General features: G+C 41.8%; 1 protein-coding gene and 1 long non-coding RNA gene across 9 annotated transcripts; one reads left to right on the plus strand and one right to left on the minus strand.

Moving 5' to 3' along the window:
• Positions 1 to 6536: 6536 nt before the first annotated feature.
• Positions 6537 to 26684, plus strand: LOC108100431 (ephexin-1). 7 transcript variants are annotated; one of them, XM_043207674.1, is made up of 10 exons: positions 6537 to 6966; positions 11603 to 12616; positions 12663 to 14892; positions 16630 to 16733; positions 22689 to 22933; positions 23382 to 24338; positions 24422 to 24611; positions 24679 to 25700; positions 25823 to 26027; positions 26217 to 26684. In XM_043207674.1, the coding sequence occupies exons 2-10, from the start codon at positions 11704 to 11706 to the stop codon at positions 26378 to 26380; spliced, it is 6030 nt and encodes a 2009-aa protein (XP_043063609.1). In that variant the 5' UTR covers positions 6537 to 6966; positions 11603 to 11703; the 3' UTR covers positions 26381 to 26684. The 7 variants fall into 7 exon arrangements, with proteins under 7 accessions (XP_043063609.1, XP_017059837.1, XP_017059833.1 ...); XM_017204348.2 differs by lacking the exons at positions 6537 to 6966; positions 11603 to 12616; positions 12663 to 14892 and adding an exon at positions 16491 to 16538; XM_017204344.2 differs by lacking the exons at positions 6537 to 6966; positions 11603 to 12616; positions 12663 to 14892; positions 16630 to 16733 and adding exons at positions 17913 to 18005; positions 21900 to 22365.
• Positions 8700 to 11125, minus strand: LOC108100433. 2 transcript variants are annotated; one of them, XR_001771990.1, is made up of 3 exons: positions 10775 to 11107; positions 9006 to 9291; positions 8700 to 8935 (listed from the first exon to the last, which is right to left on the minus strand). It is a non-coding gene; the product is annotated as an uncharacterized LOC108100433 (long non-coding RNA). The 2 variants fall into 2 exon arrangements; XR_001771989.2 differs by having other exon boundaries at positions 8700 to 9291; positions 10775 to 11125.
• Positions 26685 to 26909: the final 225 nt, after the last annotated feature.

Below are 26909 nucleotides of genomic sequence, written 5' to 3' on the forward strand. Positions count from 1 at the left end.
CTCTGCCCGAGTCACCCTGTGACCGATCCGATTCTTGTCCGAATGTGGGCCTTCGGGCGACTGACCCAAAGCTACCGAACTCGGAGCTCGGCGGCGCAGCCCCATTGTTATGGCTGCGCACTCTCGCACGCTCTCGCTGTCGGCGATCCATCCATCCAGCCGATCCCCTTCCCTCCGCTCCGTATCCAACGAAGCCCCAAACCGATCCGGCGGTATCAGTCTGCGTCTCCGGTCTCCGTTTCAGTCTCGTTTTCAGTCGCAGTCCAGCTATCAACCTCCGACGAGCTCCATTAGCGCGCGGTTCGGTTCGGTTTGGTTCGAATCGGTTGCTCATTCCGCACTTCTCCACGTCCAATTGTTATCGAAGCCCCAGAAAGAGGCTGAGTAATGTGATTGATCGCCGCCAGTGCTGCAACTCTGCAATCGACTGGATAAATAATTAGAAAAGTAAAAGTGGAAAAGCAGAAAAGTGAAAAATGTGGCAAGTGTTCGGTGGGGCAGCGCTCGGTTTTAGCGGCTTCTGCCCGCGAAAGTGCACAACGGATTCGCCAGTCGCAAAAGCATAGATAAAATGATAATACGCCAAGGTTGATTTGTGTATGAAAGCGTGAAAGATAATACCCAGTCGTCGGTTCCTTACATAACAATGGAATTGGCTTATTAGCATAACACAGTGAAAAGAGTGAACACATAAATTGATTGATTTAAAGCCCCGCTAATTGAGCACTTTGGATGCAAATATTGGATTTGGAATACAAGAATACAAGCGAAATAAACTGCCTCAAAATGTAAGTTAACTGAACAAAAGAAAACTGATAAGACCATTCCTACATGCAATTGCACAGTTCAAATAATAAAAATAACTCTGTTACTGATAAGTGCGGGGATTTATCGGAAGTTTTCTTGGAAAAACAATAATTTCTCCAGTACATATGTGCACAAGATAACATCACTCGATTCTTTGAGAGCTTTAAACATTTTTTATTACACTTCTTGAGCTCTTTGATTTTTGTGTTTTTTTACGCCCTTCTTTGCCAATTTACGGCTTTGGTTGCCGTGCAGTTAGAAAGCTGCCAAAAGCAAATAAAGGTCGGGCTTTACTCTCTTTGAAAGTTGTTTATCCGGCGAATTGAGGGGAGGAACCGAAAAGTGAAAGATTGATTAGCATCGTTATGAAACTGGGTTCTGCTGAGTATCCATTACTCATTTCTTGTTCGTCTTACAAAGAGCAAAACAAATATTGTTATGGTATCTTTTAATGTTAACATATGTATAATAACATTTATTTTAGTTGACCCAAATTTCATTATAAGTTACTCTTTGATTTCTTGGAGCTTAAGTTGTTACGAAAAAACACATTAAATATTTTTTGTTCAGTTATATTTTTCTGAAGGGTTAAAAGAACAATGATTTTTTTTTATTCTAAAAATTTACCAATGGATTGTGATCTGTTTTGCATCGGCCATTTTTATTTACATCTAACTTACGCATGTTGGATTTGCCCTGGGCCCTGCCTTTGATTACCTACGGATTACTTAGTTGCACCACCAGTTTCCATTTCATTGCGACTCCGACTTTGAGTCGTAGTCACCGTTACAATTACCGCGATTTCTTCCGGCCTCATTACAAGGCAAATACCAGTTTACACACACGAGATTGTGACGAGAGTAATTCTGCAATGTCTGCTAAATTGAGTTGTACAAAGTGGAGTGGCCTGGTCATGGCTTCCGTTTCGCTTTTGTCGTCAAAGAAGAAATCAAAATAATAACTCTGTTAGTTATGCAGTCGGCAAATTATACCCAAAGATTATAGCTCGCAGGGGGCCAACCACTTTCCATTTTCATTCACATGATCTCAGAGGGGTTGCCATCTTGAGATCAGCTTCTTTGCATAACAATTGTCAGATGTCTAAGTACTGGCCATATAATTAGAGTCCACGCCCACGTTTCGCCGCACACGAATTTCAGCTGTGTGGGCGTAAATTTGAATTTGTAGCTTGCAGATACAAATAGATGCCCAGATCCAAAGATACTCGTAATTGTAATTCGTAGGTGCAGCTTACAGGCGCTGACAACCCTGGTCGGAATTAGCCCAGTCTGGGGGACTTTTCCCTGGCATTCCTCAGGCCCAATCCGTGACTCATGGCCCAAATGCGTTGCTGATGCTGGTCAAAACCTGTAGACAGAGCTGCACAAAAATTCCTCTTACTCAAGTGGCCACCGGAAGCACTGCGGGAAATTACCTACGCTATTTATTTATATTTTGTTACTAATCAAAATTTTTTTCTTAGTAAAGTTCATATATTATAGTCAAATATCTAAATTCCCCAAAGCTTAATGTTCTCTCTTTAAAAAAGCAAAAGAAAAAATCTAAAAATATATTTTATGACACATAAATATATTGATAAACATATGTACATAGTAATTGATTCTTTATCACCAGAAATTAACTGAAATTATTTATAATATTTTTTGAGTATATATTTTTTTCTCTTTTATAAAATGCATGCTTTTACAAAAATCACAAAATGGTTGAAATAGATATATTTGTAATATTTATTACACGTGCAACGATGTCTTTGGGCCAGTTGCTTGACGAATGCATTCAACGTGCCAGCCATTGAACTTTGTAGCTCGGCCAACAGCAGTTAACGTTGCAAAAAATGCATAATAATATATTAAAGTTTAACAAAAAAAACTACAATAGGAGAAACAAACGCGTCATCGCCATATCTGAAATACCTGGTGACATTTTCGCTGTGAAAACTGCACCGTAAATTATGTTGACTTAATCGATCGGTCGCTGACTGAAGTCGCGAATGCCAATGAAGCTGTCAGGCTTCATCAGCAGGTTCTTTTCGTTTTCGGGGCTGGCCAATATTTTTTGGCTCGAGAAATTCCCCTAATTGATATGCAATCGGCATTTGGCCAAGATCGCAGGTCGTGAGACGATCGTTTTCACGTTCAATATCTTTTTCGTGGCATGTCAAGCATTCTATATAGTTCATTGCTGAATAAACTGTGTCACCCTAAGTGTGTGGGCGATTTTCGGAGGTGCTCATGCAAATACTAAGATGATACAAAGTTCCAACGTCAAAGTCAAATTTGGCCTAGAGAGTTCGTTGATCGAACCAAAACATCGATGAGACATCACCTGTCCATGAATAAGAGATCCAAACTGGTTACCCGATCGAGAGAAAGAAGTCCCGAAGCAATTCCTATAATGAGATGGAACCGCAAAAGAAGCTCTTAAAATTAACATATTTTTTGTACAAATTAAAGGGAAATTTTCGAATGGCCAAAGGGCTTTAAATTAGGTTTTTATTATGTAGGCTAATTTTTATGTATTTTAGTAAGAAAAATCTACCACTTTTTAATTTGTTTACTGAATAAAAATATATTTAAATTTGCTTGTCCTACTTTGACCTACCTGCGATGGTAAAAATAAAAGCAGTACAGAAGAATGCAGAATTTAAAGCGCAAAGTTCTACTTATTTTGTTATTTTCAGAACTTATTTCAATTATATCTCTTGTTCGTTTAAAAAACAGTTCATCCTTACTAACTTTAGAATTCAATCGCTGAATTCGCGCATCTTACAAACAAGCTGATTAATGTAATCGGGAATTAGTACGCACAAGATTACCACATTTACCACATTTCCTTGAAAGCTGAATCATTTCGCCACACATTGGCTCACTTTCCCCTTGCAGTTAATTCTGTACTTCTGTTTGATATGGGGACTCTTTGTTTTTAATGATTAAACACGATTCCGGGCAACCGGCCACGACCACAGACCATTGTTCGTACGTGGTTCCGATTTAATTCTGAACAAATCACGTTTGTGGCTTTGATGGGGACACGAAAACCCGAAGACCCCTGCCAAGGCCAACTAAGCCGGCTTTAATCTTCAAATACCTATTTTCACTACCTTTTTCATTAGATTTTCACTCTGTTTCGCTTCGCAGGGGGTTGCAAAAAAAGAAAAATAAAAAATAACATGCAACATGCGACACTTGATGACAGTTGGAAAGTGCTTTAGATTTATTTTCCGCGCCCAGATTTCATCTCTGCTCTGCTCTCTCTCTTTCAACAGTTGTACAATAAATTAAATAGACCAAAAAAGAGAAGAAGTTGGCATTTTTCTTACGCTACAGTTTCGTCAGCTGAAATGGTTACGATAATTAAAGTTTTGCATTACCGCAGCTGCCGGTGATTAATGGGCATTGTTTCGCATACGCCCCGTTGCCCCAACACCAAAACCCAGCCCAAAACCTCCCCAAAAAAAACAACAGAAATTAAAACGAAAACGAAATCAGCCGAAGGAAAATCAGCCACTTAATGCAAATTACAGAGACAGATACAAAGATACAAAGATACAGATGCGAAGATACGGCGGGCAACAAGTGTCTGTTGTGGAAACGGGGCTGCCACATGTGGCAACCAAATAACCGGGTGCTCCAGCCTCATAAACAGCCCCAGATGATGATTACCCCCATCATAATGACGATGATCCATCCATCCACCCATCCACTCAAGTACAAAGCGGTTGCGCTGACAAGCCCATGTATGGGCGTTCAGCTTTTTTTCGTTTTTTTCCTCGTTTTTCAAAGTGTTTCACTGCTGTTTTTCGCATTGCATTGAATGGAAATGAAAAGGAAAATGAAAACGAAAACCAGGTTTGCAGGTCGCTCAGATTTTGAGTTTTTCGTGCACGTCGAAACTTTACGAAATTCTAAAATTCCTTGTAACTCTGTGCCACTTCCACCTTGGGTTTCTTAACACCCTTCTTGCTATTGGGTTACTAAACCATGGTTAAAAAAATATTTTAAATATCGTTTTTAAAAATGCTTTGACTTACACAGTAACAACTTTTCCTAAAAAGCATTCTCACAAGCCCCTCTTTCTATTAAGTAATCATAGTAATATACGTATTTATGAATAACTTATTCGTAGTTTCGCACGCGATATTTGAGCTTGTTAGTTTTGTATATTTTCTTATTTCTTGCAATAATATTGTTTGCAGTATGTACATAAATTATTAAATGTGAGCTTAAATATTGTTTTATTATATTCAGTTGTATACATATGCCATATGCTACTCATGCTTGTGATTAATATAGATCGTCAACAAATGAGTAATATTAAAGCTGGGAATTTTTAAACACATGCATTAAAAACCACCAAACAAAAAATAATTTATTTTTTCTATGATCAGAATGATATTGTTTTTTTTCTATATTTTTGAATTTCGAACTCCATAACTGTGAATTGCTGTTCTTTTTTAACATGAATGTGAACAATGGGTTAAAATGTTATTGCTTTTTAACAGCGGCAAATGGTCACCCCAAAGCAGGCCATCCCGCTCACTCGCGCCGTAACAGCCGTTAAATATTTGATTTGTTTTGGATCCGCTGGCGCGCTGCTTTTAATTTGTATTTTGTTTACTTGCTTTTGTTTACTTTTTGCACTGACTTTTCTGTGTTTCTGTTTTTGTGCCGTCTCTTTTCGACTCCGCTGAACTTGGACAAGAACTGGTATTGAGTTTCCCAACTTGAACCGGTTTCGTTAACAGCGGCTTAACCGATTCGTGTCGATTGATGGGCACTGATTGAAGTATATAAATTTGGGGAGTGCAATCTTTGCAGAATCATTCAATCTTCGTGGGGCTAGAAAACCAGTTTCCGCTTCCCAGGCGCCTCAAAGAAGAGATTTACACACTGCAGACATGCCAAACCCTGAATTAATGTTGCTGCCAAATCAATTAGAGGCGCTGCGACTTAATTAAAATTTGTTTGCCTAATTAAAAGCCACCACAGCCAGTGTGAACGAACGCGCACAAGCGATTCTTTGTGGCTCTTCCGCCAGAATCTTTGGATCCCGCATCCAAATCCTCTTTTGTGGGTCGCATGCCTGCGGAGAAATGCAATTGGCAGTCGGGGAAAAGTTAGCCAGCAGAAACGGCAAAAGAAAGAGAAAGAGGAAGAGAAGCAGACACAGAATCAGAACAAAATGCAGCGCCAAAAGCCAATGCACAAGAATGCGAGACGAACGCCACGATCCAAGATCCACGACTCCCAACCGGAGTTGCAGTGCACTGCGGGAAAAATATATAGACTAGCCACGCAAATTGAAAAGAATACCTCTAATATTTTATATTGAATTGAATACCTAACAAAAAGTTTGAGTTGCTAGTTTCCCACATAGAAATAATAATTTTAAGTAGATTTGAACTTATTGCATGACTGTAACATTATAAAATTTTTTATTATTTTTCGATCTGACTATCATCAATATAAGTTTGTATTTACTACATATTAAATATTTTGTTATTATCATAATGACATTTTTTCTTGTTTATTTTTCATGCTTAAACGGGTTAGTCAAAAAATGTAATGATTAATTTTTATTAGAAACAAATCATGGAACCTAATGAAATTTTTTGCTGTGTCACTGTAACAGCAGCAGCAGCAGCAGCGTCAGTAGCGGCAGCAACGTCGACGGCGGCAGCAGCACTCGTCAGTTGCTTTGCGGTCGTCGGTCGATGGAGACGTTTGGAGTTGCTGCGGTGCTCTCCAACTATTTCTCGGCACTCCTCAGCGCGTGTTTTGTGTTTGATTGTGTTTTCGGCTCGAACCGAACTTATTATGGTTTAAGATAATGTGCAATAGGGCATATGCTAAATCGGTGGCGACAGTGCAATAGCTCAGAAACGAGTGCACCAAATTGGCTAATTTCTTGAGGCCAGAGTGAAATGAAAGCTGGCAAAAGTGAAACGCCCACAAGAAAATCTGCGTGGTGCTAGTGTGCTCTTGAAAGAATCTAGCCAAACCACTTGGCAAATTCCACATACATACATACCAAATCGGTAGAAGCGAAATTTCACCAAGAACAGGCTCTAAGTCTCCGATCGCCTGGCTAAAACTTCGATTTCCGTTGGGATTAGATCGAGTGAACCCGAATTTGATGGTAATTAAACTGAATTGAGATCTAATTACTTTTTTTTCTAAGAAAATGGAATTTGGTTCATTTTATACAAGCAGTAAGCAGTAAAATTTACATACACATGCAAAAGTTTAATCGATTGAGAAAGGAGTTGTTTATAGTGAGAAATAAATGTTAGTTTTAGATTAAAAAAAAGGAATTTTCAATTTGATATCCTAACTCTATAAATTCCAAGCTATTTTTATGGTTCAAGTCACATTTGGAATGTTGTATAATCAAATGTTTATGTACTCTCAATTTAAGTTTTATCTTTCATCATTTTATTTAATTTATATTTATTCACGAAAGAAGAATTTTAAATTTATTTTAATTTAAGCTTAGTGTTCGTCTAACTTTTTCGCAACTTTTCCTTCGTTTCGTATTTGCTGCGGTGAAGTGTTGTCAACTGGTTATTAAATGAAATCATATTTCAACGCATTCTTTTTGGCCAGTTAATGGCATGACTTAACTGTTAACTCCGCAGACGTTGACGTTGACGGTGTGTTTTCCGTTTATTCCGCGTATTCGCACACTTCTCAGCTGAATTGGCCTCCGAACTGACCTCTTCTTCTTCCATGTCATGTCGGACTCGGATTCGGATTCGGAATCGTCGCTTACGGTTTCAGAATTACGGTTAGCCATGTTCCGTGGCCATGTTTCTGTGCTGTGCTGCGTTGTGTTGTTTGGTTCCATTAGCTTCACTTTGCCAATGCTGCACGCTAATTATACGCCTCTGTGCCTTACGCGGTTATAGCCATAGACCTAGTCCAAGATTTAGACCCGGGCCAAAACGTATGTAGTCTCAGTCTGAAGTTTAAAATTGCGGTTCTTTGGCGCCGAGGCAGCGGAGCTTGGAATGCAGTTAATGCTCGTTTGCATGCTGGTTTTTCTTCTATAAACACAACATATGTTTGTGCCTACTCAATATCTACACACTCACATACAAATTAGTCAATCAAATTTCCCCCAATTTGCCGTTCGATAAGCTTACGCCCATGACTCAGTCTGTAATCAGTGGGCAGATAAGCAGCGCTCGGGCTGAATAAATTGTGTCACTTGTGTGCATCAATTTAAGCAAATTAAATTTAACTTAGACTCAACCAGAAAGGCAACAAAGCTTGAATAATGCCGCACTTGAGAGGGCAGCATAAGTGGTAAATAGGAACCACCCTTCGAAAATACGGCAAACTATCGACCCATCAGCACTGTTTACCATATAAAGCATACGCAGTGGTGTATTAACGGTTAGGGGTTGCTCGCTGCTAGCCAGCCTGCTACTAGCTTGCTAGCCTGCTAGCCAGAACCCTCAGTTCCTCAGTTGGCTAAGGGCTGCAAGAGCTGTTTGGTGGTTGATTTTCCCCACGGCAACGCGGCCAAAACAAAAACAAATATCAGTTAGTCGCGAACCAGTCAACAATATCCGGACAGTCTGAGGTCCTTGGGTTCAGGGTCCAGTGTGTGGTGATGTAAATCGGTGGAATATTAAACCAATACTATTGTGCAACCCAACTGTAAGCCCAGAATTATCCCACATATTTTTCACACCTCATCAGATGTCAGCAGCATCGCTAAATCATCACGAAGACAGTTCATTAGCTTTGAAATAAAAAACTAAAAAAAATAAATAGAGAGAAGCAAAAAGGAAAAGTAAACTTTCACATTTCTAATGGCGGCATGTTTTGTTTCTTTCTGTTTTTTTTGTCTAAGTCTATGCAAAATGGCTATAAATTTCCTTTGATTTAATTTCTCGAAATTAAAATATTTCTGTGTTATTTCATTTGCCATCTTCTTCCGCATTCGCATGTAAAAGCCAAGATCAGTTGGCTGACCGCGTGTCTAATCGCCGGATTCTTGGCTCAAAGCCAGCTGGGCATTATCACTTTCACTCCATCTGTCAATACCTTTTCTTTCTCAACCCGGGAAATCTTTCTCCCGCCCTTGGAAATTATGACCGCTGCATTGTGATAGGGCAAACAAAAAGAAATCAAACAAAACGCTGCATCCGTTGAAAGCCATTTGCATACCTAAAGATATATAGTATACTATATATCGTCATAATAAATGTAAGGCAGGTGCAGCTGACTGCAGCTTAGCCTAAAAAAAGTGCAGCTCATCAAGTTTCTTTTTTATGATTCCGTCTTTTCTTCTTCTAAAGATGAGCTCGGTTTTTGTATTGTTGAGGTGTCTCGCCGTCAATTGTTTACATTTTTCTTTTCGGTTTGGGCTGCTTAATATGCAAAACATTTTTATTGACCAGGCCGAAAAGCTGTTGACCGCCGCCTCACAGCTTGAATGGCCTTTGAGTCCACTCTATATAAAAGGCATTGAAATTATTATTCTATAGCGACTAAAACCGAAAGCTAAAAGATTTATTTCTTTGGGTTATAAGCTTAATAATTATGGATAAATAATAAAAACTTTTACATTTACAAGTCAGCCAAATAACAAGTTTCTTTTTTGAACACAAGTTAAATAATATTTAAATTTATAGTTTATAGAAGTAGTAAAAGTCTCTGCAATTTTCCAAAGTTACTTAAAATTGTTTACTTTTTGAACATTTTTTACATATTTACATGAATTAATATTTTTCTAGTTTTCATTTAGAAAGTCATTTGTACTCAGTTTTAGCTGTTATTTTAATCAGGTATTTTAATTAACCACTTAAAACTGTTTTTTTTTCAATTCATAATGATATGATTTACGTATTATTAATTGATTGAAATTCCGAAAATATGAAAAGCCAACCTGGGCAGCCAGTTGGCATTGATCCGCCTGGATTTCCCCATTTTGGCGGCCGGTTTGCTTTCCGCCTTGCAATTGACAAATAATCGCCAATAAAATTCCATTTTGAATAAACAAGACATTTGAGGTAAACACGCTTTTGGCCAACAGTTTCCTCCAGACGCGCGTAATGCCAAAAACACATTGTCGGCCAAAAAGACGTTTGCGTAATCAGCAGTTTGAGCTCTTTTATTTACATTGGTCGCCATGCGTGAGTGTTTGGCTCGTATATAATATTTTGTTAAATAAAAAACCTTTTTGCAATGGCAAATAAAAATTAATTTCATTATTCTTGCCGCGTGCGAGGCAATGTGACAAATAGAAAAAAATAGAAAAAAACACATGGATATACTACTTAAATACAAAAAGGGAAGAAAAAAGAAGCAGGAGAAGAGCGCAGATGAAAACGGCTAACGAACTAACCGAAAGCCGCTTAAAAGCCATTTTACGATACCGCATGTGAGGCAGAAGAAATTGTTTCGACTTTATGTAATCGCTCATTATAATTGGCGTTTGTGTGTGACAAAAAAAAAATAAAAGAAAAGAAAAACACGTGAGTGCGGGGGGTGGTGGGCGGAAAAGGGGGCGGGCTGTGTGACGCCGAGGAGGTAAACAATTGTCAGGTGCGAAGAGGCGTTAAGACAATATTGTGGCCTGGGTTTTGTGCAATGCCATATGCCATACTCCATATGCCATATGCTATATACTGTATTGTCAGCCAACATTGATCGCAAGGCGATAAGCCAGCGCATTCACAGCGTATCAAGCATACGCAATGTTGTTCACCGCACTGATTTCTCGCTTGCCCAAGCTTTGTTCGCCTCGGCTTCCTTGAAAACTTTGTGGAAATAATGTCTGCTCACGATTTCGGCAGCCAATGTGAGTCAAAAATCGAAAAGAGGCTTAAAATAGTTTGGCGGATTACATGACTTTGGTAAAGACTTTTCGACTGCAAATACAATTTTTGTAGGCATTTCTCAATGGAAAAGAACAAATGTTTTTAATACTTAACCGCTCTTCAATAGGCTTATTTAGATCTTCATCGAATTGGTTCTTTGCTTTGGTTTGGTTATATTAATAGATTCATTTAAAAATCCGAAAAATGTTTTATTCGTTTCGTTTCACTAAAATTAATTTGTTGACTTAATAAGAAAGGAAACAGATATTAGAATTCTTTAATTCCTTTGAAAAAAATTATCTTAAATATGAATGTTTGCATTAAAAATAACGCACATTTTTTAGATTATGAGTCTCAACTCTTAACAATAAAATTTTTCAAAAACAAACAAAATATGTGACTAATTGTGTGACTAAAGATGTCGATTATTTTACAGGCTGTTGTTGAACTTCAGATGTTTTAAGTTCCATTTGAATTACATTTTAAAGGCATTTGCCAGCTTAAATAATAAGTGAAATACCAGAGCAAATCATGATATAAGTGCAAAATTATATATCTCCTTTTTATAATTGTAAAGAAAATTTTACTTGCAAACTATAATTATATTGGCACCCAATAGCTTCCTTAAAAACGAACATATAAGACATTAGGCAATAACCTTCTGTATATTTAAAGTATAATATTATGGAGTCTAGAGACGGCTGCACAACCAAGTTTTTTATCTAATTTATTTAAACAGAGTGTTTGTTCAAGATCGGGAACTCCCTGACATTCCATTTGCCATTTGGCCAAAGACAAGCCAGCTAGCTTATCACGCATAATTGCTGCGATGAGGCACGCCTTAAAATATAATCGCTGGCACCCAATTTGCATTTGCATAAACAAGATTTTCACGAGCTTTCTCTTCACCTCAACTCACTGGTTTTTTTTTTCTCGTTTCAGGCCGCGGGGCAACAGCAAACTCATCTTGGCCGGCTGCTTCTTGGTTAGCCGAGAACGTGATCGCTTTCTGGCCAAGATCAGAGCAAGCCAAAGCCAACACGATGGCGATGTCACCTGTCTTGGATGCGGCGGCCAAAGCCGCTGGCCGTGATCTCAATGGCAATCCATCAGCAAAGACAACAAATGCAGCAGCAACAACGCCACGCAAAACAAAAAAGACAATTATCAACTGGCTGGTAAATAGTGACAGTGAGAACAACAATCGGCCGACGTGCGATAAGGCCGGCAAAGATAGTGCTAATAATCCCAATCAAAATCCGAATAGCCAACCGAATCCAAATCAAAATTGCACCTGCGAATCGCGCGCGTTTCGCGACTTCCGTGGTGTGCAAACTCTGCGATTGTTGTGGAGCAAGCGCATCAAGAGTGCCAGCGAGGATCACGGACACGCCCACCCCCACTCCCACCCAGTCACCCATTCGAATGCCTCCTCCACCTCGCTGGGAACTCTGAAAAAGTTAAACAAGAGCGTGAGTTGTTTGGTCAACGCGTTTAATAACTCACGCGATTCGCCCTCGCCGGAAAAGTCGCTAGCAAAACGCGCGGCCAGCTTGCATAACCTGCAGGACTCCCACTCGAAGCACCAACAACAATTGCAATTGCAGCGGGAGAAGGACAACTTCTACAAGTACAAAAACGCCGAGCAGGCCAGAATGCAGGCTAAGTTGAGAAGCAACGCCGATGAGGCGATTTTAAACGCCAGCGAAACGCGAGCGAAACGTGACGACAGCAGTTTACCTGCAGCCAAATCGTATAATACAGAGCTCTTATCAGCCGTAGATAAGGTTGGAAAATCAAAGGGGCAAATCGAGGAGAAGGAGGAAGAGGTGGAGGCGGAGGAGGAGGAGCGAGTGGAACTGCGGGCCAAACGGGAGCGTAATCGCCTTGAGGAATTCAGTCTCAGCGCGGCGAGCGCCCAAAGTGGCGGCAGTTGCGAATCGCTACAAACCACCACCCACAATTCCATAACTTCCCACTCGAACTCCACCTCCTCCTCCCCCCTCATCCAGCAGTACTCCCAACACAGTGACGTCATCAACTGGTCGATCGGGCGGACGTCGCAAGTATAGCTTTAAAACGCACGCTGGCAAATCCTATCATCAGCATCATCAGCCAACGAGGAGGATAAGCAGCATGGATTCGCTGGGAAATCCCAGTGGCGGCATCAGTTTGGTGGCCAAGCTCACCCACCAGTTCAACGAGATTATCCAGAAGGATGCGAGATTATTGGAACAGGTGAAGCGGAACAATGGAGTGTGGCTCTCTAGGGGAACGCACGTCTACAAGATCGTGGAGAAACCGACGGCGGAGGGAAAGAATCCCGAGGAGAACCGCATCTCCACCGTTCAGCGGAACATCAAGAAGTTCGAGAAGCTGGAGAAGCCGAGTGTCCCACTGAAGAGCGAGCAGCTGATGCGGAAGCACCTCGAACTGATGCGGAGCAGCAATCTTCCGCGGACTCCTCGAAGTAAAAGGAATCTCAAGCTGCCGGCGGGAACTATTCCTGAATTGGCGATGGTCAGCGAGGAACTGAAAACAAGTGCCGCCAAAGAGCAGACAAACTCAACTGATTCACTGCCCAGCAATCATCAAAAGCTGATTCAGAATGAGCAATCTAATGACGAAATGGATTCCATTTTGGGCGAAGAAGAGGATCTGCGTCAGAAGCAGCGGAAGCACAAGTACGCCTCCATTTACGAGAAGCTCAGATTCACCTTCGCGAAAGGTAGAAAATCAGCGAGTCCCTCGCCCACAAAAGGCAGATCCAGAGAGGAAATCACCATAGATGAGGAGAATCTTAGGGAGAATGTGCTGCCAGAGAAGGTTTCCAAGGATAAAATTATCAAAGAGGAAGTTATTAGTGTGGAAACACCCAGAAAAGATAGTTTCAGGTTGGATATTCCCAAAGAGGTTAAGCCAAGTGCAAATGATTTGGAGGACTCCTCGCATCCTTTGCTCATTTCGCCCTGCCTGGAAGCCGACGCCAAAATCCTGGATGCCCTAGAGGCTCTCGATCAAAAGCTCAAGGTTCTCAATCCCCTAAACGAAAATGCGGCGGAAAATGGCGAGCGGGAACTCCTTTTGGCTGCCAACGATGACTTCGAGCAGCGCATCCTGCCAAACAGCTCGTTTGTCTACCAGGCAGCCAACAAGCAGATCTCCAACAATCAAATCCTGCTCAACCAGGCGGTGAATGTTACGTTGGTAAATGCCATCGAGGGTGAGCAGATGATCATGGAGCAGAAGCAGCTGATGAAGGTCCAGGAGGAGCAGGAAAATAAACTCAAAGATTTGGATAAGGAGGAGCTAAATCACAAGAATGAGGAGCTCGCAGAACCCGAATCCCTCTACGAACCCATCACACCTGTCAACCAGGAAACCAAGACTGAAACCCAGACCTCCAGCCTCTTCAAGATTTACGCCAAAAAGTCGGAGATTGTGGAGGATATTTACCAAACGGTTGAGGAGGCAGCCACTCCCAAGGAAAAGCCGAACAACTGGCTGGAGGGTTACGAATCGATTGCAGGTTCCCAGGAGGCCAATCCCTCGGCCTACGATGGCTACGAGTCCTTCGCCTCGGAGGAAGTGGTCACCACACCCACAACTCCATCGGGAACGGGAACTTTAGGCAGGAACACCCGCGATGAGCTGCCGGAACTTCCGAAACCCAAGAGAGTGCTCAACAAATCGCCGATGCCACTGCGGCCAGCTCCTCCAAAGCCGGAGGCCAAGGAGTCGGAGGAGGATGAGAACATCTACGACACCATCAAGGGATGCTACGAGTCCATGCAAATCAAGGCCTCCACTTCCGGCGGAGGAGCCACCCTGACCACGGATGCCATTTCGCTGAGCTCCAACTGTTACGAGAGCATCGCACACTTCCGGAAGGCGCGAATGGCAACGAGTGGCCAGCATCCCGGATCCGCCGGCAGCTGCATCCAGCTCTCGAGCAGCGGCTCCACCCTGACCATCTCCTCGGACCACAAGACCAACAGTTTGTATGAGTCCTCGCTGGCGGCCACTGGGTGCGTGGTGTACGGAAGTGCCAGCGTGGGATGCAGATCCTCCATGGGCAGCAGTTCCGGGAGCAGGGACAGCGGGAAGCCCCACGACAAGCGATCCTCGATCGCGGGATCCAGTGACAACAGCGACGCCTGGGTGGACATCTCGGACGGGGAGCTGAACCAGGCGACGGCGGAGGCGGCCCCCAACGAGGCCCAGTTTATTGTGTAAGTATCCAATGAATTTATAAGAAAATTTTCAGATTTATAACAAAATATTCAGTATTTATAGAGTGTTTTAGGAATAACTTAATTAATATATACAAATTCGTATACACTTAATACAAGTAGATTGATTAAGGGCCTTATCATATTTATCATTTTTGCTGATTATAGAAAAGGTCAGTTGTGAAAATTATAGGTCTCATAGGTCTGGAATTTAAATAAGATTTTAATTGAGATTAGAGAATCATTGAAAAAAATTTTATATTTATTGTTGGCAGACTCATTCGTTAAAAACATAACTCAGAAGCATAGGAATGTGTTATAATTTCCAAAAATATATATTTTCTTTTCAAAAAGTTGCAAATATTTTATAAAGTTTATATAAACACAAGTGTTGCAAGCCTTGATTGGTCATATCCCTAATCTTAACAAAAAAACGATACTTAGCCTTACAAAACAAATTTAGACAGGAATAATCACAAAATACAAATAAAAAAGCATTAAAAGCATGCCGAAGTCTTTAGGTCAATTGGATATGAAGAATGATACACATTTGAATTGTGCAAATCGGAAGACAATATCGCAATGTTATTGTTATTCAGTTCGTTCCCAGTTTAGCAACAACGATTACCACCGGAAAAAGTGGAATTGCAATTACAGCTGGGCTGTATACTCATATGTACATTCTGCGTAGATTGCTTATCAGTTTGTTTGGGGTTGGCCTTATCTTATCGCAGTGCTAAAGACAGGCAGTCGCAGGGGTTTCGAGCGTTAACAATTTTGTGGGCTGCCAATAAATGGTGCATTGTCGCTTGCAACACTCGAGTGTATAAATAGTTATATATTTATAGCTAGAGGTTGACCCCAAAAATTTTCCTAGAATCTAGGTCAAGGTGGTGGGGGTTTATACTTTTATCTTTAAATTCTATAACTACGGAATCTTAAGTATTATGGTACTCAGCAAATATATATTTTACATAATAAGTAATAAGTCTGCTCTTAGTCATTTTGTTATTTTTGCATTTGCTTAATCTAATTTAAGTAGTAAGCTAGTAAACAAAGCAACGTAGATTGTTTTGCGCCGTCATAAAATCCATCTAAATGACGTTGTTGCTTGCTTAAGATATATTACAGTTTAGCTATAAACTTGGGAGTCACACGATATATATAAAGTATATACTTTCCCATAAAGTATACTCAGCTTATCTAGACGGGTAACAGAAATACAAGTTATCAGATTATTAAGAACAATTAGGAACTACAAAACACTTAATGATCATATAATAGTTATTTTGGTAAGCAGATAGTGGTCTCTTCCAGAACTCTTTGTTAGCTCTTAATTAGTACAATGTCATTCTGTGTTCCATTTTGTCAGAGTTAATTTTTCAGTTGCAACACCCGCTGCTGATTGAAAACTACTTGACAGCTCAATTTTCTCCCCGCTTTCGAGGGGCTCCAATAATAATTAGATCGCTGACCTACAATTTCCTCTTTTATCAGTTGATAAGATTGTCGGGCCTCTTAACAGAAACTCAAGAAACGCTGAGAGCCAAAAGGCAATCAAAGTACTCTTGGAAATCAATTGCTGGCTGTCCAGCGAAGATCAGTTGAGTTGAGTTAGTTTGATTGATCGCTTGTGGAATTATGAAGTGCATACCAATAACTATTTTTAGTCAATTAAACCAGTATTATTTTGGTTTTATTTTGCTTTTACTTATTCTTGACCTTCCTCACTTTCAGTGTACGGGAAAGGTTTAAGCCGCATCGCACTCGAAGTCCGGATTGGTCGAAGCGCATTAGAGACAAAAGACTGCAACAAAAGAAGGCGATAAGCTGCATTGAAGGTAAGTGAGAAAGCCAAATAGTTACGTGACTTTAAGTATGCAAATTCGAGAACCTAAGAAAGTGCTTACTGCGGGTCCGGGACAATCCATCGCGTGTTACCCTTGACCTTACATACTTTGCTGGCTTACGCTTTAAGTGGTTTACTTTGGGCAAAGATTCTAAGAATTCATGATACAAACTTTGGCCCTTGTTAAAAAAAATATGTATAGGTAAGAATTGTTTTAAACTAGAATAATAATAAATAGCTTATAAACAATATTTCAAGATATGTCCATGACATCTCTTTATAAAGGCAGAAAGCCATTTTCTCAATACTGTGTTCACCATAATTTTAAAAATCGGTTTTCTCAACTGGATTTTCAGTTAAGTTGGTATACAAATTCAAACCAACTGACAAACTTACCATAGACAGGGTATTCCCCTGCACTTATGCTTTGTATAACAGTCGCTAGCTTTGATCGCTGGTTCGTGTCCGGGCTAAGCTTTACTGTCCACACTTGGAGTCCACCGCTAAAAACTGTCATCGCCCCAAACCGATAATTATCAACTGTTTAATTGCCCCAAGTTGAGGCCGCTTAATCACTTTGCCTTCGATTAATATGCATAATTGGCCGAGCTCCCTTCAAAACATTGCCTCAAGCGGCGTCTGAGTTTCCCGAAATCAAATGCCAAATGTGAAGCGGAACCCAAATTGTTAACAAGGCGGGCAGCTAACAGAGCGAATAATTAGCCACCTATTTACAAACGAGAGTGAGAGTGAAGAAAAAACTCCGAGAGCAAATAGGGCGACAGGTTCCACAAAAATTTTACACTACTCGAAATGTTACATTTTTGATCTTTAATTTAATTTAAATTTTAAATGCATTTAATTTTTTGAATTTACCGTTAAATAAAAGACAATAAAACATGTAACCCCGAGCAAACGTGAAAAATTGATCTTAGGCATTGTTTAGTTTTGCATATTTGTAAAGTACTACTACTAAAGTGTAAGCTTGTACAATATTTTAAACTTTAATTTTATATGTAACATAAATGTTTCAAACGCAATGTGCCATTTGTTTTAACAGTGTACAATGCCCATAAAGTGGACGCAGTGTGCAGTTGTTGCTCTTGTTGTTGTTGTTGTTATTGCCTTTCGATGTTGGGGTAGCATTGCTGCTCTCCGCTGGCATCTGGGGCTCTCATTCGTTCCAACGCGCTCAACTCCGACGGTCCGCTAAACAAACCGGGTCTCCGAAATATAAAAACGCGGAGGAATTCGTGTGATTAATGTGAATATCAGTGGATAAATAATGATGTTGCTCTAATTTCAAACTAAGAAAAATAAAATAAAATTCAAAAAACAGCAAGTGCATGAATTGCATCTTAAATCTACCAAACTCTCAGAAACAAAAGGGAGAAAGAAACAAGAGAGAGAGAGAGAGAGAGCTTAGTGCATTTTTGCATTACAAGTTTTTGTTCGAATGATTTATGTGTGGTTGTTGCTGCTTTTTGGAGACGTCACGAACTGAAACCGTTGCCGACTTTATTGTTGTCTCTGCCCTTACACCACCCCCTCCACTTCCCCCCTCGTGATCGTCCACCTTTTAATTTTATTATTTTTTCTTGCCATTTGTTGTTGTTGCCTTTGCGGGCGATGACGAAATTGTTTAGCGAAAACGAAAACCAGTCTAGAAATATAAAACTCAAGCCAGTCCGAGGCAACCTTGAAGAAGTCTTAAAGAAACACAAAGCTAAACAAGGGAAAAAAATCGGAGAGATAACCGATGTACAAACTATTGGCCAAAGGAATCGCCATTCCCCAAATACGGCGATGACTTTTGCATTAAAAAACATGTCATAATGAGCAACTATTGCAAAAAGGCTATGTGCAATGCGAACTAGAGTGCGAATTCGAATTCAAAGACCAGTGAACATGCTCATGCACAGTAGCAAAAACGATCTAAAGATCTGAATTTTTAATTTTGTTGTATTTTTTCAATACACATACAATCCAAAAATGAGTTCATTCAATATGTAAAGATCCATACTCATTTAGGAATTTAAAGTATATTTGTTTTACATTGAAAATTGTATCTCTGCTTTATTTTCCAAATGTTAATTTCCTTTCAAAATGCCTTCTATCTTATGGGAAATTTAATATTTTTCTGAATATGAAAATTATTCAAAAAATGTTTCAGTGTGGCGCGTAATCCTACAAAAAAGGCTTTGCGTTAAAAATGCAATAATCTCTTTTGGCGCTCCCCTCTTTTCCGAAAAAAACGAGAGTTCAGCGAACGCAACCCCACTTGGCAATTGGAAAATATCTTGTAATTGTTTCATGTTTCCATGGGTGAAACCGAAGCCCGCAAACCGGCAGTGCTTAGGCTTGAAGCCCGCTAAATGGAAATTCTCAGCTTAACATTTAACTTTTACCCGCGGCACGTTCAACTTTGGCTCGTTACGCCGCCGCCGACACGCAACGCCCGCGGCGAAAGTGTCGTGGAAATTCAGACTCAGACCCAAAGTCACAGTCGTTTGGGGCCATAAAAATTTATGAGTTTGTCGCATGCAGGAAGATGTCTCTCGATTGGGGATCTCCGGAATAAATGCACTTTTTCAATTGGATGACTAGTTGTACAGGGCTCACCCAATAAATATACACGATACGAAATAGAGATCATATAGTATCTACAAACCGAATTGTATAGTTGAACAAATTATCACTCGTTAGCTCTATAGAAATTACTTGACGTAATTGCTTGAAATTGAAAGCTATTAAACACTTTTAAAAAGGTGACTTGCTTACTCACTTGGGTTACGTGGATTCCATAACTTAATCTTAAATTCAATGATAGTGCATAAATTTACAAAACATTACCACATGCTAGAAAAAAACATTTCTTCACCTTTACAACTTTATTTTAAAATTTTAGTTTTACATTTGTAATAGGGAAGCATTAAAAATTTGTTTGTTAAATTGTTAAACGCGCATATTTAAATTAAGGCTATAAAAACAGACACAAAATTCTTCTAAAAATAAACTAAGCCTTTATGAATGTGGCATGGGCAAGAATAATTACCCAAAAACAAAAATAAAAAAATTAATTACGAAAAATACGTTCAAAAGGTGTACAAACTAAAGTGAAGAACAAATTACCAACAGAAATGAAGCAATTTAGAGTGTGAAGCAATGCAAACATATCTGTAAAAGCAATTTTCCAACGCCGATGGTCGTTCCTATCTATCAGACATTATCCGTTTCCTACGGGGCCAAGAGCCGCCGATTGGAAGACAATGACATCGTTTGGCACTTAATAATCTTAACCTTAATGCGTCAGGCGATCAATCAACCGTTCGATCCGTTGATCAACTGGATTTTTCCCAGCTGCATTGCAGTGTTAATTGTAAATTGTTAATTGTTTATGCGTGAAGAGCGGACAGAAACGGCAAGAGATCGTCAAACTGCCGGCCTTGCACTTGCTGCATTCCAATAAACAAAAGATCATCTTCGTATGCATGGAAACTATATATGCTTATGTACATATGTGTAACACATGAACCAAAGTCGTCTCCGCATTCGTTTGTTTACGACTGTATCGCATTCGTAGACCATCTTTTTCTTGGGTTTCTTTGTTTGGGTCTCACGCCATAACGACGAGGCGACGGCTAATGAAATAAACCATTTCCGTATCGGCATCGCCGCGGTGCGATATATGAACATTCACTTTACACGCACCAACAAAAGCCTAAATTCGCAGAATTTCACCAGGGAATACATACTCGATGCCGATGCCGTAAGCAATAACCTGAAACCGGTAACTTTGGTATCATGGCGTTCTCCAGAATCCCAGCAGCTCCTTGTATTCCAGTCAGAACTTTAAAGTTTCCAGCTGCCCACGCGCAACAAGTGTCGCCGCCAAAAAGTATCTCGTTTCGTTCAAAACATGTACACAGTAAAGGCAAACATATTAGCTATGAAATCATTTAATCATAATTAATAAATACTAAAGCAGAACTAATTTTATAATTACTACAAGTCATTCCAGTTTACTTTTAAACAGTACAGTATTTTTCTCTGAAGTTAACGTCCTGATGCACTTTTTCGTCTTTCCAAGATGACTGCTATTATTTTGTCCGCACCTGTGGGTATATGTTCATAAGCCCCATATCGGTACAAACTCATATTCATGTTCAGCTGGCAGAGCTTGGCCCGCTGCCTGGTTTTATTGGCGCTCACGAACCGGTTGCCACTCGCTGCGCTTGCCTGCCTCTTCATCTACGTATTACGTATACGTAATATGCGCACAGATAGTATCTAGTCTAAGCACTTTGTGCCCGTATCCAGCTAGAATTTTCTAAATTCACACATGGCTTGGCCACCAAGCCAAGCTGTTCTCTGCCCCATGAAAAAGTGCTTGAAATTCGTTTGGAAATTGCTAAATTCGTTGGTCTTTAGAGCAGTTTCATATAGCAGTAGAGTACGGCACCTGCCACATCATGGTGTTTGATTTTCGAGCCATGTCTGTTAATCACTCGACATTGTATCCACAGCGACTGTCTGCATTCAACCATGATTCCATTATAATTTGCGCTATTTTGCATGCCCTCGCTTGGGTGTTTGCTTTTATTTTAGTTTGGTTTAGTATAGTTTAGTTGGTTTAGCCAACGCCACACACGGGTTTGCATTCCATACGCTTATATGGCCGGCAGCTGTATTGTTGTGTCACTTGAAAAGTCGGTTTAATTAGCATATCGGACAGTGGGCTGATTTGGTCAATCAAAAAAGGGCAGACAATTGCTGCAGCAGCTTTAATTGCTTTCAATTGAGTGCATTTTCCAAGAACAGAGTTCAGAATACAACAGTTTAAGCTCCACACTTGAAAAAAATCGAGAAATTGGAGTAAAATATTTACAGCAGGATTTTTAACTTATAACCCAATAATCAATGCATTTAAAAAAATTGAAAAATATTTGATAAATGAATAAACCATAGAAAAATATCTAAAGCAACAGCAACCACTCATAATTAAGAGAACAAAATACGAATGAAATATAGTTTTGAAACTTAGAGCAGCATCTAAAAAATCTATTTGGCAATTTTCTTCTTAAACTGATAAATTTACAAATGCTGAAAAATATTTAACAAATATACATATAAATAATATAAAATTCCCTTTGTGAAGAAATGCCAAAGTCTTGAGAAATCAATAGTTTTCGAGTGCAGGATTTGCTCCAATTGAGTGATTCATTGAATCAATCCGTTGACAGGCTTCTGACCCCAAAGATGTGACAAGATGTCGACGCTGAATCGCAGCAACGACCAGCGCCTCAGCTGCTCCGGCAGTCTGAGCAGCAGCGGTCCTCCCTTTGACCCGGTGACCTTGCCCCGCAAGCGGCGACCTCGTGCCGCCGGCGAGGTGGCGGTCACCTGTCAGGGGAACTCCAGCAGCGTCTATCTCAACGGTCCCGTGTCCGCGGAGCCCCTGCGACCCGCTCCCGAACCGATTTACCAAAACGAGGCGGCGGCCATTAGCCAGCGCTGCAGCCACGCCCACCAGCGGGCCCACCTGCTGACCTCCATGCGCGTGACCCGCGGGGAGGGGGGCGACAACTCGGCAAAGGTCACCATGACAGTGAGCACTTTCGTAGGTTCGTTCTGGTTTTTAAAATATTTATCACTGTTATTTGATCAGCTGTGCGATACAATCATTAACTTTGCTGGCAATAATTGTACCAATTTATATATATATATTATTTAAAATTTTAAATATAATGTAATTTTAAATATTTTAAGATTTTAAAAAAGATTTTAATTTTATAAAGATTGCATAAATTATTATAAATTATTTACAAAACTACAAAGTTTTAAAACAAATAGTAATAATATATAGTAAAATGGCGACTTCTATGCTCTGTACCCCCATGTGAACCAGGAAACGATAACTAAATCTTTTATTTTCTCCCCCTTACAGATGACTCAGACCACTATTACGAGACGCTGTCGCCACTCGGAAACAAACGCCATTCAACGCAGCTGGTGCGACACAGCCAGGAGTCGGGTCGCAACAGCGGAATGCGCTCCTCGCACCGCCGCAGCAAGAACCACTCGGCATCCGCCCACACGCTGGGCGAGCCCGTCATCTCGGACGACTACGACTCCTTCGACACGGACAGCGACGATCACGGCGAGGGGGAACCCAGCCAGCGACTAAGAAACGTAAGTGGAAGCATACTATATCGAAGCCCCATTTCTAAAAGAGATTCACCTAAAGTCAGGCTTTTTGAATTAAAACACATGTTTTTAATTAAAGAAAGAAGAAAATAAATCAAACATGTGTCAAAAAACATAGATTACTTATACAAAAATTATTTTTGATATTGCCATGCCGTAATAAAAAAATTAAACTCAGCATAGTAAACTTTTTTCTATAAACCAAAACAGCCCAACAGAAATCTAAAATGTGTTTTCACTTATAAACAAAAAAAACTTATCAAGCTTGTGCAATGCGGTTTCTTAGATAGGAGTAAATGCCACAGCATTTAAACCTGTGCTATAAACTTCCGTTTTTTACACCCAAATCAATTTATGAGCCAAGTGTTAAGTAGTGTTTTTTTTTTTTATTCCGGAAACTCTCCCAACTAACTCTTCCGCTTTTCGATTCCAGCACAACGACAGCGGCGTGGACATGCGCAACGATCGCCTGCCGAAGCCTCCCCAAAATCAGGTGTACGAGTTTGTGCGGAAATTCCGTGACTTCATCTCCAGCAAAAAGTCTCCCAAGGGCAGCCAGCAAAAGCTGTACGAGAATGCCCCGCCAGCCACCCAGTTCTACGTGGAGAGTGCCAAGCGAACGGAGGATGTGTACGAGAGCACGGAGTACGGACCGGAGAGGAGTCCGGCAACCAAGAGTCACCAGGAGCAGGCTCCTGTGTTGAGAGCCAAACAGAAGAATGGGAAGAGCCTTCGCTCCCGTTTGCGCAAAAGTCTAGTCGGTTCCAGCTTCGATACCAAACAGCTCTCCTCTTTGGCGGCCACGCGAAGCACCTTCTACGTGGAGGATCCCGAGGGATCGCTGCCACCCTTGCCATTGGAACCCGAGATCCACGGATCCGGGGAACTGGACTCGGGCTTCTCCGAGAAGAACTGCACGCCAACGGCGGAGTCACAAAAGTTCTCGACTGTGGCTCGCAAGGCCAAAAAGGAGGCGAAGGCCAGTAGGCGCCGCACCACTATTGGATTGCGTCCCCATGAACCGCCTCCGCCTCCTCCTCCAATGACGGGCAGCAAAACGCCCACGGATCCCGAACGGGAACAGGAAACCGGACAGACCACCTCCTGGTACGCCGAGTGCGGTGTCTTCAAGCAGGCCACCAATGGAGCTGTTTCTCCCAGGGGCGATGAACCCATCACACCCACGCCGAGTGGTCATGGCGGAGTTAGCTCCTGGTACGCCGAGTCGGGTCTCTACCAGACCAGTGGCGTCTCCGTGGCCAGTTCCAGCGGCAGCTCTGGTGTCTCCACGGGCAACGAGGCTGGCCTGGGCGACGAGATGTCCTCGGAGCCGCACAGTCTGTTCTCCAACGAGCCACTCTATCAGATGTACAGCGCCGCCAAATTGGAGGTGAGTTGGGGGTTCGACTATCCAAAAAAAAACCAAATGGGTTTCTTAATTCGAATGTAATTAACATCATATTTCTGTTTCAGTCGATCACCCGCGACTTGGAGGCACATGGCTCTTCGGATGGCTACGAGGAGATTGGCCAGCACGCCAAGGCGAAGACCGAACCTCTGGCCAAGACACGACCCACTGCCCTCCAGCTGGTGGAACCCAAGAATGGACCATCTCGAACCCTGTGGAGTGAAATCCCAGAGGTCATTCAATCATGCATACTACGTAAGTACCAAAAAATAATTATTATACGATTTAAGATCCTCCAACTAATTTTAACCATTATTTAAAGCCACGCTGACGAGTCGGGAGCGCAGTCTGCAGGAGGCCAAGTTCGAGATCATCACCTCGGAGGCGAGCTACCTGAAGTCGCTGAACCTTTTGCGAAGGCACTTCATGAACCACAGCGCCTTCGTGGACACATCCGTGCTTAGTGCGAAGGACCGCAAGGCGCTCTTCTCGTACATTGTGCCGGTGCACGAGTGCTCGGAGAAGCTGCTCACGGAGCTGGAGGCCTGCTGGCAGGACAACATCATGCTGCTGGGACTGAGTCGCTGCATCTACGAGATCGCCGAGCGGCACTTCCACGTCTACGTCTCCTTCTGCGAGCATCAGGGCAGGATGGATAGGACGCTGCGTAGGTTGAAGGAGTCCAAGGAGTCGCTGGCCTTCCAGCAGCATCTGGAGCGCCTGGAGGCGAGTCCCAGCTGCTGCGGCCTCAACCTGCACTCGTTCCTCATGCTGCCCATGCAGCGGATCACCCGACTGCCGCTCCTCATCGACGCGGTGTTCAGCAAGGAGTCGCCGCTGAATCGCGAGGAGTACGAGAGCTGGAAGCTGACGCTCGCCCTCGTCCAGAAGATCGTGGGCCAGTGCAACGAGGCGGCCAACCGGTGGGAGCAGGCCTTCGAGCTGGAGCGGATCGCCCGCCAGCTGGAGTTCCCCTCCCACATTCGAGCATTGGCCATTGCCCCGGTGGGCGTGCCGCGAGCGGGCTCCAAGCCGCGCTTCCTGGTCAAAAGAGGCGAACTGACGCACCTTGTGTGGCGCGGCGAAGATGCCAAGCTGACCTTCGGCAAGCGACTGACCAAGGTCAGCATCTACGCCTTCCTCTTCTCGGATCTGCTGCTTCTGTGTAAGCGGCGAGGGGAATCTCTGTTCACCGTCTTCGATTACTGCCCCAGGAGCATGCTGACCCTCTCCACCGGCGACTCGCTGCCCCAGCTGCCCACCAAGGACCTCAAAGATCAGGCGGGGAAGAACCTCATCCTGATGACTCTCCTCGAGAACAGTGACCGAAAAACAGTCGAGCTGGTGAGTTTAAATAAAACTTTGATATTAAAAATTCTCGGGAACCCCTCTCAATTAAATATAATAGATAAATATATAAATTATTATAATTTAAATTAATACCCAACCTCTTTCTAATCTTTCAGGTGCTGTCCTGCCCATCGGTGTCCGATCAGCAGCGCTGGCTGCAGGCGATGCGACCGCCCGAGGCGGAGACTCCCGGCGAGAAGCTCTACGAATCATGGGACTGTCCTCAGGTGGTAGCGAAGCACAGCTACGAGTCCGACGAACCGGACGTCCTCCAACTGGAATTGGGCGACGTCGTCAATGTGTCGCGAAAGCTGCCCGACGGTGAGTTCAGGAGAAATTAAATCGCAGAAAAATTCAAATCACTTCAAAGTTTTTCCAAAAGTATGCTTAAATGCAATAGTTTATTGTAAGAATGCAATAGTCCTATATTCAAAGCATAATTTAAGAAACTTGAATAGTGGTTTCTAATGCATCTCCGTACACTTATTAATCCTTTTTACTTTTCCGCAGGCTGGTACCAGGGCGAAAGGATCCGGGATGGAGCGGTCGGCTGGTTCCCCGGCAGCTACACCGAGGAGCTGAACTCGGCCCACGTCCGCGCCCGCAACCTGAAGCAGCGGCACCGCCTGCTCACCTTCACGGCCACCTACTTGGAGTCGCAGAAGGGCAAGTGACCCCGAAGTGGCCCCATCTGGAGGTCGAGTTTCATGCTGAGCACGCGAGCAACGCCAACTCCATAGTCCGAAAGCAACTCTAAGTGAACTACCATAAATAGCCGTACACTGTAGGAAATGTGATAATTATTTAAATCGATGTTAGTGTCGATTAATGGGGAGTCTTAAAATAATTACTTTCCCTATAAATAAGCAATAGCAAGTAGATATATGTATTTATGTATAACCAATACCAATTATAAATTACATAAGCGAATTAAACAAACAAAATACAAATAAAACAATTACAAGAATAAAACGAAAACTTGTTTTTTCTTGGCAGAAATCACTTTGAAGTACCAGGCGAACAGAATGCAATAGTAGGTGGCTGTTATTAAAATTAAAAAAATTTAATTGCCCCCAAAAGTATGCTACACATTTTTATGGAAAATTTGCCCAGTCAAACCGAACATATTCAATCAAACTTCACTTTGAAGTACCAGGCGAACAGAATGCAATAGTAGGTGGCTGTTATTAAAATTAAAAAATT

This window comes from Drosophila ficusphila, unplaced genomic scaffold (genome assembly GCF_018152265.1).
Source record: "Drosophila ficusphila isolate 14025-0441.05 unplaced genomic scaffold, ASM1815226v1 contig_286, whole genome shotgun sequence".
In the NCBI taxonomy this organism is placed as follows: domain Eukaryota; kingdom Metazoa; phylum Arthropoda; class Insecta; order Diptera; family Drosophilidae; genus Drosophila; species Drosophila ficusphila.

Coding starts and splice junctions, on each gene's coding strand:
- LOC108100431 (XM_043207674.1), top strand. CDS start 11,704: ATGGCGATGTCACCTGTCTTGGATGCGGCGGCCAAAGCCGCTGGCCGT. Junction 16,734..22,688: donor GGCGATAAGCTGCATTGAAG/GTAAGTGAGAAA, acceptor TCCCCCTTACAG/ATGACTCAGACCACTATTAC. Junction 26,028..26,216: donor GTCGCGAAAGCTGCCCGACG/GTGAGTTCAGGA, acceptor ACTTTTCCGCAG/GCTGGTACCAGGGCGAAAGG.